The 12,495-nt window shown below is 37.9% G+C and overlaps 1 protein-coding gene across 2 annotated transcripts; it reads right to left on the bottom strand.

The window, feature by feature from the left end:
• Positions 1–1,655: 1,655 nt before the first annotated feature.
• On the bottom strand, positions 1,656–10,498 carry MARCOL (MARCO like). 2 transcript variants are annotated; one of them, XM_045485652.1, is made up of 4 exons: positions 10,369–10,498; positions 5,848–6,431; positions 3,869–3,990; positions 1,656–1,871 (listed from the first exon to the last, which is right to left on the bottom strand). In XM_045485652.1, the coding sequence occupies exons 1-4, from the start codon at positions 10,415–10,417 to the stop codon at positions 1,826–1,828; spliced, it is 801 nt and encodes a 266-aa protein (XP_045341608.1). In that variant the 5' UTR covers positions 10,418–10,498; the 3' UTR covers positions 1,656–1,825. The 2 variants fall into 2 exon arrangements, with proteins under 2 accessions (XP_045341608.1, XP_045341696.1); XM_045485740.1 differs by lacking the exon at positions 3,869–3,990.
• Between the last annotated feature and the right edge of the window lie 1,997 nt (positions 10,499–12,495).

Genomic DNA, 12,495 nt, shown 5'->3' with positions numbered 1-12,495 from the left:
TTTGTAAGCCTTCTGATCCTAATAAAAATGGAGCAAGGACCCTTAATTGGGGCTCTTGTCTTCTCCCGGACATTAGCCATCTCTCGAATTTTAATCCTGCGTCCTGCTTTCTTGCTAGAAAAGAAAGAACTCTAGACCCAGAGTCCACTACAACTAAAACATTCTATTCTGGTATGAAAGATAATTTTCTTTTTTTTTTTTTTCCAACTTTTATTTATTTTTTGGGACAGAGAGAGACAGAGCATGAACGGGGGAGGGGCAGAGAGAGAGGGAGACACAGAATCGGAAATAGGCTCCAGGCTCTGAGCCATCAGCCCAGAGCCTGACGCGGGGCTCGAACTCACGGAGTGTGAGATCGTGACCTGGCTGAAGTCGGACGCTTAACCAACTGCGCCACCCAGGCACCCCTGAAAGATAATTTTCTTAGCATGACTCTTCCTATGAAGTTAAGGAGCAGAAAGGCTTCCCAGAATGAGATTCCAGGTTGATCAGCTGAATGCCTTTGCCTTAACAGGGAAATTATGCCAGAGTGTGCATACAGGAGCAGAAGAAAGGTTCATATAGAGCCTCTTTAATGAATATTTTTTAATTTAGGGAGGTTTTTATCCCCCCACTTTAGTGATTCAGATAAATACTTCAGTGATCTCTTTTATGCCATTTTAATTTTCTTTTTTCCCTTATCTTAATCTGAAATGGCATTTTTCTTCAGAACCCCAACACTTCTTGCACAAACCCAAAAGGCATAATCATCAAACTTGCCTTTAGATCCACACATACTACTTCACTTCCTACAAACTGGATTCCGCTTAGCTGGGCCTACAAAGCCATTTCTTCATTCCCCAGCTGGCCTCTGTCTATCTTTCTGGCCTACCAGAACCTTTCAGGGTACAAGATCTCAGAACATTCACTGTGTTATAGCGTTCTAAGATATGGGGAAGGTGGAAGTATTCAGTCTTCTATTTTCCAAATTTTCTGCAGTCCAGATATAATGGAGACAAGCTGAATCTGGGTGTGGGTGGCAAGCAAGAGGCTAAGGTTTTCTCAGCTCTGCTTCAAGCAGAGCAGACTATATTTTGTTTGTGTATTATTAAAAAGTTTTTTAAAGTTAATTAATTAATTAATTAATTTACTTGTGGGGGGAGAGCACGAGTGGGGGAGGGGCAGAGAGAATTCCAAGCAAGCTCTGTACTGTCAGTACAGAGCCCAACACAGGCTTGAACGCATGAACCTTGAGATCATGGCCTGGGTCGAAATCAAGAGCTGGATCCTTAACCATCTGAGCCACCCAGGTGCCCTGCTTTGTTTATTTTAAAAAATATGAATCCAGGGGCACCTGGGTGGCTCAGTTGGTTGAGGATCTGACAATTGATTGTGGTTCAGGTCATGATCCCAGGGTTGTGGGATTGAGCCCCGCATTGGGCTCTGAGCTGAGTGTAGAGCCTGCTTAAGATTCTCTCTCTCTCATTCTCTCTCTCTCTCTCTCTTTTCCCTCTGCTCCTCTCCCCTGATCATGCTCTCTATCTGTCTCTAAAAATAAAATAGAATAAAAATATTAATCTAGTGTGTGGCTTCCAAAGTTGGATGCTTAAAGGTGGTCCAACAGAGACACAAGATTTGGGAAAGTCTAGAAAATAAACAGTACCAGAAATCAGAAGTAACTCTGGAACTGACTTTATTTGTTATGGAACAAACTTGAAAATTATGTAAGATCCATCATATCTGTAAGACTCTTGCTGACCTCAGTGGAACTTCCAAGGAAATCCATGGTTTAAAGAGAATTGAAAGTAGGTTTTGAGGTTCCAGGTAATGTGGTTGCTGTCAATGCTTAGCATTTCCCTTCATGGTACAGATTTAGTTTTCCATTATTTATCCTAAAAACAAGGTAATGGAAGACATCAAGGATCAAGAAATTGTGGCACCAACATAGAAAGAAAATGGGATTATTTAAAAATAACATGGGAGGAACCTCCACACTGGTTTCCAGAATGACTGCACTGGTTTGCACTCCCACCAACAGTGCAAGAGGGTTTGCTTTTCTCCATATCCTCACCAGCATCTGTTGTTTCCTGAGTTGTTAATTTTAGCCACTCTGACTGGTGTGAGGTGGTATCTCAGTGTGGTTTTGATTTGTATTTCTCTGATGATGAGTGATGTTGAGCATCTTTTCATGTGTCTATTAGCCATCTGGATGTCTTCTTCGGAAAAGTGTCTATTGATGTCTTCTGCTCATTTCTTCACTGGATTATTTGTTTTTCAGATACTGAGTTTGGTTAAGTTCTTTATAGGTTTTGCATACTAACAGTGTGGAGGTTCCTCAAAAAAATAAAAATAAAACTACTCTACAATCCAGCAATAGCACTACTAGGAATTTACCCAAAGGATACAGGATTGCTGATCCATAGGGGCACATGTACCCCAATGTTTATAGCAGTGCTTTCAACAATAGCGAAATTATGGAAAGGGCCTAAATATCCATCAACTGATGAATGGATAAAGAAGATGTGGTTTATATATACAATGGAATACTATTGGGCAATGAGAAAGAATGAATTCCTGCCATTTGCAGCAATGTGGGTGGAAGTGGAAGGTATTATGCTAAGTGAAGTAAGTTAGTCAGAGAAAGACAGGTATTATATGGTTTCACTCATATATGGATCTTGAGACACTTAACAGAAGACCATGGGAGAAGGGAAGGGGAAAAAATAGTTACAAACAGAGAGGAAGGGAGGCAAACCAAAGAGACTCTTAAATACAGAGAACAACCTGAGGGTTGATGAGGGGTGGTGGGGCAGAGGGGAATATGGGTGATGGGCATTGAGGAGGGCACTTGTTGGGATGAGCACTGGGTGTTGTATGTAAGCAATGAACCACGGGAATCTACCCCCAAAACCAAGTGCACACTTTACACACTGTGTGTTAGCCGATTTGACAATAAATTATAATTTTTAAAAAAGAGAAAAAAAATCACATGGGTAAAAGCAGCTGTAGTCTTGGGCTTGCCTGTTTCACACTGACCAGCTTTGAGAATTGTGACTTTCTGCCACTACTTTCTTGGCTCAGATCTAGGTGCCTTATATATAAAGTGAGAGAATGGGTATCTGATGTTGTTTCCAGCTCTAACTTTTATGGCTACAGGGCACACTTACCTTTAACATTCATTTATTTCTGCAGTAATGGTTTATTGAGCTCTTAATATAATACTGGCACTATCAAAAACAAGAGAGGTATAATTTTTACCTCCTCACTACCTTAAGAGGTGAGCAGTCATTAATTTTGAAAGCGGAGACGTCTAACTCTTTCTTAGTCACACATTCTAATTTTAAGCAGCCTTATAATCATCTTATTTCTTGTGGATGGACAAGAGTTCAATTCTTCAATGTTCACATGGCTCACCAAATCCAATCTTTCAAGTTGTTACTTAAATTTAAAATACATTTTAATGGTCAATACTAAGTAATCTATAGGACTCACAGCCCTTCTTATCCTCTGATGCATTTTGTTTGCTGTCATCTACTGCAAAAACGAAAACCCCATGGAAGCAGGAAGCAGGAGGCAATGCTGTGTGTTTCGCTCACCAACTTACCTCCATGTGAGCAATTCCTGGTACACAGTGTATGTTTAATAAATATCTGGTAAATGAATGATTCAATAATAAATTCATTTCTACTTAAAAATCCGAACGTATCACATTCTTTCAGAAAATGATTGAATTTATTGTTCAAAGGTTAAGTACCTTTTATGTTTTCTTTGGACAAACACCCAAGGCACTACTGAGAGAAAACTACAGAGACACATGGAAAAATGTTCTTGTATTCCCTGTGGATCAGAGTGATAGTTCCTGATACAAATAAAGAGAAAGTCATCTTACCTTTTGGCTTCATTAAATACACAGAGGTTACCATAGGTTTTTCCATCAGAACCACAGACTGGTTTGTAGATAGACTGACATTTTGTATTTCCACTTGGGTTCTTGCTGCTGGTACTGCCAGTCTGCAGTCATGTGAAAGACCATGCAGTAAATACAGGGAACTCAATTTAATTCTGATATTGTGATAAGACAATAGTCATTGCTCATTAGTTATTGATGAAGCATTGCACTAAACCTATCATTTTATTAATCCCTTTTTTAAATTTAAACTGCACAACAATTCTGAAAGAAGGGTAGATTTTGCTCCAATGTATAATCGCAGGCATACAGTGCATTTAAGTGACAAGTCCAAGACCAGATATAGATTAAATACCCAAGTTGGGGTTCAGAACCTGAATGATGTGACTGCAGAGCCCTTGCTGTTATTAATGTCACACTGCCTCCACTTTAATGCTTTGTAGACAAGCCTTCTCCTGCCCAAGAAAACAACAATTCTGGAAAAGTCATAGTGGCAAACACAAAACACATGTGATCATCGTTTATTGAAACTTTCTTTTTCTTTGACCCATGAAAGCAAATGAGGCAGGAGGTAGGACTGTGCAGAGTGGAATTAAGTCCTACCTGAAGCACTTCCTTGGAATCAAGTTATAGAATGACAGAAGTCTGTGAACGGAAAGGAATTTTGACAGCAGATGAGAACAGAGACACTAAGTGAAACTGTGAGGATCTTCAGTAGGTGGCTCAGTCTTCTCAGGACCAAGGAAGATGAACAAGTAGTTCAGTCTTTTCCATTGGTTGAGACTCTACTACCATTTTCATACCAATTGAGAAAGTTTAAGTGACAATGTAAACACCCAGAAACACGCTGGTGGTGGCAGTAAGTTCTGAATGGCAGGGGTGTCCTTGGAAGATTACTACTTCATGCCAGCCTAGATGTAAAAACCAAGAGGGACAGGCGATTTTCATTTGCAAGAGTGCTGAGTAACGACAACTTATGATGTAAAAAATGAAGTTCCCATTAAGATAATGAGATTGAAGAAGTGTTCTACAAAACCGTTTTGGAGGTAGTGAGTGTTCAGGGTCAGGGTTAAATGGAATTAGGAGGAAGACAGTTGGGAGAGAGAGAGACTGGCAAGGCTTCACGGCAGGACTCAAAGGGAGTATAGGAGTCATGGATGTGCACCTGATTACAATGATGTCTCCCGTACATCATTTATTCACCTATCTGAGAAACAGTTCAAAAGAACCTATTATATGCCTGTCTTATACTAGAATCGGGGGATACAGATATTTTTTAAAAAAGATATTTTCTTTAAGGAGTTCATGTGCTGATTGAACATAATGAAGATCAATTACAAAGCAATATGGTATATTCTATGATAAAGGCTATCATTGGTATTAGAAATACATTTGTGGAAAATCAGAGGATTCTGTAAAACATGGATGTGTGACTAAGAGTGCCATGAAATGTCCAATCATACACGGACATGGGATCCAATCATTAAAAAAAATCCTTAAGGCCATGCTCAGGAGTTTGGGTCTTATCTTCTAGAGAGTATGGTGCTACTGAAGAATTTCGAGCAGGGGAGTAATAGATCGGGTCAGATTTGTGATTTAGAAATAAACACCACTTGAGTGGCTTGTAGATTATGGATGGGATGGAAATGGGCATGAATGTTAAATCTGGCAAGGATAGGGACTCCGTTCACAAAGGTCTGATCTGGTCCAGTATAGGTAGAAAGGCTGGAGTGGAAGACAGAAGAAAGGAATGAGAAATGGAATGGAAAAGCATGACACTCATTAATGACCATAGGTATGAAAATAACCACCCCCAGATTCCTTCGCATTTTGTTGAATCAGTGTCATCACAAAGTGTGGGTCTTTAGTAGAGTATATTCTGTTAACAATTTCAAGTCTTGGAAAATGGAATAGTTGAGGTAAGTTGACCAAGGGGGAAAAAAAAAGAGATTAACACCAACCTGAATCTCCATTATATTGGTATTCAAAGGGTTGCCTGCATTTTTTCTTTCTTCTTGATTGTAAAAAGGCCTTGATTTCCCTTGTTGGCTAGACAATCCTGGTCTTCCTTGGTGGTTAGATGACCCTGGCTTTCCTTGCTGGCTAGATGACCCTGGACCCCCTTGCTGGCTGGAAGACCCTGGCTTCCTTTGCTGGCTAGATGATCCTGAAACTCCTTGCTGGCTAGATAACCCTGAGCCCCCGTGTTGGCTAGAAGATCCTGGTTTTCCTTGTTCATTAGAAGCTTCTGAATTCCCTTTTGGATTAGAGTCTCCTGAATTCCCTTGCAGTCTTCCAGGCTGATTGAAAACTCCTGGCCTTCCTTGCTGATTAAAATCCCCTGGTTTCCCTGGCTGGTTAGAATACCCTGGTCGTCCTTGGAGACCAGATATTGCTTGTTTTCCTTGGGTGTTGCCTCCTTGCTTATTAAATTCCTTTTGTTCTCCTTGATGGTTAGCTTCATGCTTTCTCTGTTGAATAAATGCAGGTTCTGAACCCTCTTCTGGTTTAAAAACACTTGTTTTCAAAGCCTGGGTTGAAGACACTGAAATGATACCATAAGCACAAAAATAAAAGTAAAGTCATTTAACTTTAAGAGTTTTAAATCAACAGCATTCATCCCAAGTTGTAGTATGTATTTAACACCTCTTTCAGTTGTTTTTAATCAAACCTCAAGACAGAAGCTTCCCATAACTTCTTACAACCTTAATATTTTGGGTCCTCTATTTTTTTCTTAATTGTATTACATGGTTTCTAAAAATCACGGCGTTGGGGTGCCTGGGTAGCTCAGTGGGTTAAACATCTGACTTTTCTCGATTTCAGCTCAGGTCATGATATCGAGGCCCGTGTTGGGCTTTGCTGACAGCTCAGAGCCCGCTTGGAATTCTTTCCCTCTCTCTGCTCCTCCCCTACTCATGCTCTTTCTCTATCAAAATAAATTAAAAAAATAAATAAAAATCGGGGGGTCAAACTGGCTTGTCCCATTTCTAAATCAGAATCTGAATTACTTAAACTGAACTATCTGAGCTTCATACTACTCCAAATTCCTTGTAATGATTTCCTGATTAATCAAATAGACTCTGAGTTATGCTTATTATAAACTTTCCCTACATCACAAAACCCTTTCCCATATTCCCGACCTCACCCTACAGAAGGTGCTATCAGCAATTTTCCAGACATAAAAACTGCCAGTCGTGAGCCCTCATTCCATATTCTTTTCTCATTTCTATATATGCTTTCTGTAGCTGTTTTCTTCCCACCTTGCCCCTGTTCCAAAGGGAACAGTCCACCATTTCCCATAGGGGTCCTAGCATCAACCAATCAGTCATACTCTCTCCAGTGGTTATTTCTTTCTTTCTTTTGTGCTCAAACTATTCAAGGAAATGGTAGATATTATATGACTATTTCTTAATACCTACTTTTCATAACTCATCTATTCTGTTTCTTGAATTTATTTTGGAAGTTCATCCATCACTATATATATGTATATGTAAATATATATACATCATTATATATATATATATATGTACATATATACACATATATATAGGTGCATACATACATATATATTTCCAGTAGGGGAGTAATAGATTGGGTGAGATTTGTGAGATATAGATATAGATATAGATATAGATGATATAGATATAGATAGATATAGATATATAGATGTAGATATGGTTTATTCAAATTTCTACTCCCAAATAAGCAGGGTTTAGACAACAATCCATGAGCAAATGGAATGGTTTTATAGCTGTTAAGTGCAATGGTATTTTACTGGGTCTTATGTTTCTTGTCCTTGGTTTGGTACAAGTGTTTCTTTTTGACTTCCTCACCCTTTCTGTTTAATGATTTTCTTTTCCCCTTTACTTTCTCAATTTGGGGTTTCTGAAAAAGCTTTATTCAAGCTTGCATTGTTTTTCTTCACAGACTTTCTCCCTAAGTTTTTCATTTTATACAACCTGAAATAATTTCAGGGTAGGTAGTTCCAAATCTGTGCCTAGAGTCTCCGTTGCATTTGCATTTGATCCTCTTTATATTTCCACAAGTGTATACACTTGTACCTTCAGGTAAATTTAACTAAAATCAAATGCATCATTAATTGTTATCCATTGAGCTTGCCATTGTCTACTATATCACTGGTGGTTAAGGTCTTAGCCCAGGCTCAGGAATTTAGCACTTAGTAACCTGGTGTACTAACTGTGGTGTAGTGTGTGGTAGGACGGTCATGGGTGTAATCTAGCCATCCTTTCAACTTACCAGAAGTATATTTGAAGGGTCCATTACCATGCCAGAGCTATAGAAAGATCTAGACACACAATCATGAATAAGGGATTGTTATTCTACCCTGAAGAAGCTGGAAAGTCTAATAATGCGTGTAAACAAGCAAACGGGCATTTATGGTAGCTTGATTAATGCTGTCATGTGAAAAATAAATTAGACAATAGACCCAGAGTCAAGATAGCAGGTAGCAGGGCATCATGTCTCCATCCTGGAGGAGGTGACACAGATAAGAAGTATAGGCTATAGCCAGAAAAATGGATAAGGAAATAATTATTTTCAGCAGAGAGATGAGCATTTGCATGAGTTCTAAGACCCAAAAGTATTCCTTAACAGGCACTAACTTTGAGCAGAAATCACTTAAAATAAGGTTGTGGATGAAATGGTAAAAAATAGATCAGCTGATCTATATTCTTTGTTAATTATGTTTTTCATTTTTAAATAGGTCTTACAAGCAAATTACATCAAATTTCAAAGACATAAAAGGGTAAATAGTTTAAAGTAACTTTCCCTTCCTCTCCTGTCCCAACCTTCCTTGGACACAATTACATTTAACAGGTTTTTCTGTATTATTCAAGAGATGTCTTCTGTATTTACAAACATATTGGGATATATTTTTTCACACAATTAGTAGCACATTGTACACTGTTCTAATCCTTATTTTCTCCCTTGACAGAACCGTGAGGTTATATCAATACATATAAAGGCTCTATATCAATACATATAGAGCACCTTTATTATTTTCCCTAATGGCTGCAGAATATTTCACCTGTTAAATTACCATAATTTACCTAAACAGTCTTCTAACAATGAGTAGTGATTGTATTTCCTTCTTTTCCTAGTACAAACAATAATATAATGAAAATCTGATTAATATATCATTTCTCACATGGCTAAATTTGTAAAATAAATTCAGGGGTGGAATTTTTAAGTAAACAAGGTAACTATAATATCAGAATATGGTATAACTGTTTTTTTTAAATCTTTATTTATTTATCCTGAGAGAGAGAGAGAGAGAGAGGCAGAGAGACAGGGAGAGAGCAAATTCGCTGTCAGCACAGAGCCTGACACGGGGCTCGAACTTATGAATTGTGAGCTCATGACTTGAGCTGAAATCAAGAGTTGGATGCTCAGGCACCCCTAACCATTTTTTTAAGTTAAATTTTTGTAAAATAGTTATCTGTTCTGTATTTTTGTCCTCTGATGTTACATTCTAAACATACTCTTGGCATTGCTCTATATTGTAATAGGCATTCCCGAATCCTCTCTTTTTGTCACCCTCCAAATCCATATAACCACTACATCTGGCATTAAGGGACTTTCTTCCATCAACAAATGCCTGCTTAATGCATACTAAACATCATCTAGTAAAGCACTGAAGTACAAAAGAGATATGTTACCTGCCGTTATGGAGCATATATGTTCTAGGGAGGAATTTTATGTATCTATCTATATATTTTTCTTGCAAACATACATAAACATAATAAGTATATGCATAATATATATTTTTCTCTGATATATATTATAAAAATATAGAATATCTGTGTCATTTATTATCTAGAGAAATTTACATCCTTAGCTGGAAATTTCATCTCTGAAAACAGACCACCTAACTGTATTGAGGTAGGGAACACAGGGAGGTCTGCTGAGTGACAGGCACCTAAGAACTCAAGTAATGGTAGCTAATGCCAGAGTATACGTGATTCTTATGGCAGCCTGTGGGAATGTCTACTTATTTCCATTTTATAAAGGAGAAAACTGAGGCTAAAAAATTAAGTTATCCAAAGTAACATAAACAGAGAATTGAAAAGTCAGGGTTTGAACCTATTTCTCTGTGACCACAGAATTTCCTGGATCATCACACAAAAGTGTATATTTATGGAATGTGGACTTGTGAGTATTCACAAACTCCCATAATCCTTTTAGACTGAATTATCTTTCCAGGGTAATGCCTTGCTTTTCCCATTCCTTTGCCTCTGCTTCTCTTCAGTCGTGTCAAACTATTCACTGTTGTCTCACCTTGTCACTATTTTTATGCCTTTGGTCTATATTTATGCTGTCTGAAATTAGCCTCTTCCCTTTCTCTGTCTGATGGAGATTTATCATTTTAACATTTTCTGACAAAGTATTACTAAGTCACTCAACATTTCTGATTCTTTACTTTGAGAGTTGGAAGGAAAGTCATTGAATTTAACTTTTCTTACCTGAGAACATGGCCAAGAACATGAAGGGAAGGAAAATGAAAGCCTTCATGTTAGAGTCAGCTGTTTCAGACCTGGTTGTCGGATGGAGTTAAGGGTAACTCTTCAGTAGATGCTTTCTGAATAAACTGTCCTGATCACTACCATGTTATATATTTGAAAAATCCTCCACCCTAATTGCTAAACACTGTCACTTTGTTTTAAAAAAATTATAGAGTAATTTTCACAAACTGGAAGGTGTTCCTCCTTGAGTGGATTGCCATTTTAAAAATTAGCTCCACACCCCAACTCCCATAAATACCCCAAATTTAATATGCTTCTATCAGATATCTGTCTTACATAAAAAAATAAACATGGCGAAATCCAGCTGGGAAAGTGGTAAGCTCAGTGTTTACATTTTTTCTTATTGTTGAGGGATAACTTGTCTTCCATCAGTGCTGTTACTGACCTTGCATGTTTATATGTCCACAATAGGGATTCCCATGACATTTTCCCACAAATAAGTCATGTGCTAAGTACTTACCTCAAATTATATTTTAAAAGCAAGTAAAAATGTATCATTAATAAGTGATGAATGCATCCAGTGGGGAATGATGAGGTGTAATGCATTTTTATGAGGTAACAAAAAACAATAGATCTTATGTTTGAGAATAACATCACGCTATTGACTTTCTTGCCTCAAGCTGTTATGCCAAACAGAAGCTCATATGACAATCACCTTGGGAGTTTTAGTCAGCCATAGACTCAATATCATGAAACAGTGGAATATTGTGTTCAAGGTTGGCTGCCCTATATGAGATAAATTTGAATTAATTGAGGCCTGTCTAAAAGAAAATGACCTTGATAAAGTGGGGTCTAGAAAACACAGAGCAGAAGGTTGGTTGATCGTAGTAGAGAATATAAACTTGAGTAGACAGATTTAGGATGGATGTCGCCACTGGATTCATCATGTGAAGGGCATTAGCATGGGAGAGGATGATATTGTTTTTCTGTGTAGTTCCACATGGCAGATCTAGTTCCAATATAATAAAGTGCAGGATAAACATTTTTGAATTCTAAGGGAAGTGAAATAGGGGCTTCTTATAATTCCTTCTAATTCTAAGATCTTCAGATTTAGTGGTTCTGGATTGTGTTTGATTTTCATTTTAGCTTCTTTAGAAGGGCAGTTCTGAAAATGATGAATGATTTCTTTTAATCAAGCCAGCAATTGTAGGGCATCAAAAAGGACAAATTTAAAATTTTTCTATAGTAAAAAGGCAACTTCCCCCCTCCATAATTGTTCTCTGTACTGACTAGTATTCATATGAATGTCAGAATAAGCTCAATGAACCACAAGGCCTGATTATGCACATATATACGTGTGTGTGTATCTCCCATATAATATACCCCATATTATATATACACATATATATATTTAAAGATCAGATCATTTTTAACAAAATGTCACTATGAATTGTTCAAAAATACAGTAAGTTGAAAGAACTGTGCAGTGAACACCCATATACACAACACCAAGATTCTTCAATGAACATTTTGCTACATTTGCTCTACCATTTATTGATCAAAATGGCTGAATTTGATGCAAGTTATTTTCACATGCAGATACTCAATGCAGTGAAATCCCAAATATCAACAAAGGGACCATAATAGCTGCATTTGCATTTTGCCTAAACAACTGTTTTGTACATACTTAGTGCCATCATCTGTCCTACCCATGCTTTTCTCCTAGCTCCAGTGTTATCACATTTCAAAATAGCATACGTAAATAACAAATATGATTGAGTGCCTGTATCTGAGGACACGGCAGTGAGAAGATGAAGTCCCATGAAACCTCTGCTCTGAGGTCTCAGAGACTGTCTCATGAATTAGTAGAAAGTATTGTTTGTTGCACTGAGTAAGGCAGCCGTTTTCTCTACATCCCTGTTCTCCAAACCATGCCAAAGGGTGCTTTGAATAATTGCTTTTAATCCTCTAATTTTCTTTCTTTTTTTTTTTTTAATTTTTTTTTTTCAACGTTTATTTATTTTTGGGACAGAGAGAGACAGAGCATGAACGGGGGAGGGGCAGAGAGAAAGGGAGACACAGAATCGGAAACAGGCTCCAGGCTCTGAGCCATCAGCCCAGAGCCTG

Source organism: Leopardus geoffroyi, chromosome A1 (assembly GCF_018350155.1).
Source record: "Leopardus geoffroyi isolate Oge1 chromosome A1, O.geoffroyi_Oge1_pat1.0, whole genome shotgun sequence".
In the NCBI taxonomy this organism is placed as follows: Eukaryota; Metazoa; Chordata; class Mammalia; order Carnivora; family Felidae; genus Leopardus; species Leopardus geoffroyi.
The sequence above is the reverse complement of the archived record's forward strand: the minus strand, read 5'-3'. Positions and strand labels throughout refer to the sequence as shown.

Coding starts and splice junctions, on each gene's coding strand:
- MARCOL (XM_045485652.1), bottom strand. CDS start 10,417: ATGAAGGCTTTCATTTTCCTTCCCTTCATGTTCTTGGCCATGTTCTCA. Junction 6,432..10,368: donor GTTCTTGGCCATGTTCTCAG/GTAAGAAAAGTT, acceptor GTATCATTTCAG/TGTCTTCAACCCAGGCTTTG. Junction 3,991..5,847: donor CCAATATAATGGAGATTCAG/GTTGGTGTTAAT, acceptor ACATGACTGCAG/ACTGGCAGTACCAGCAGCAA.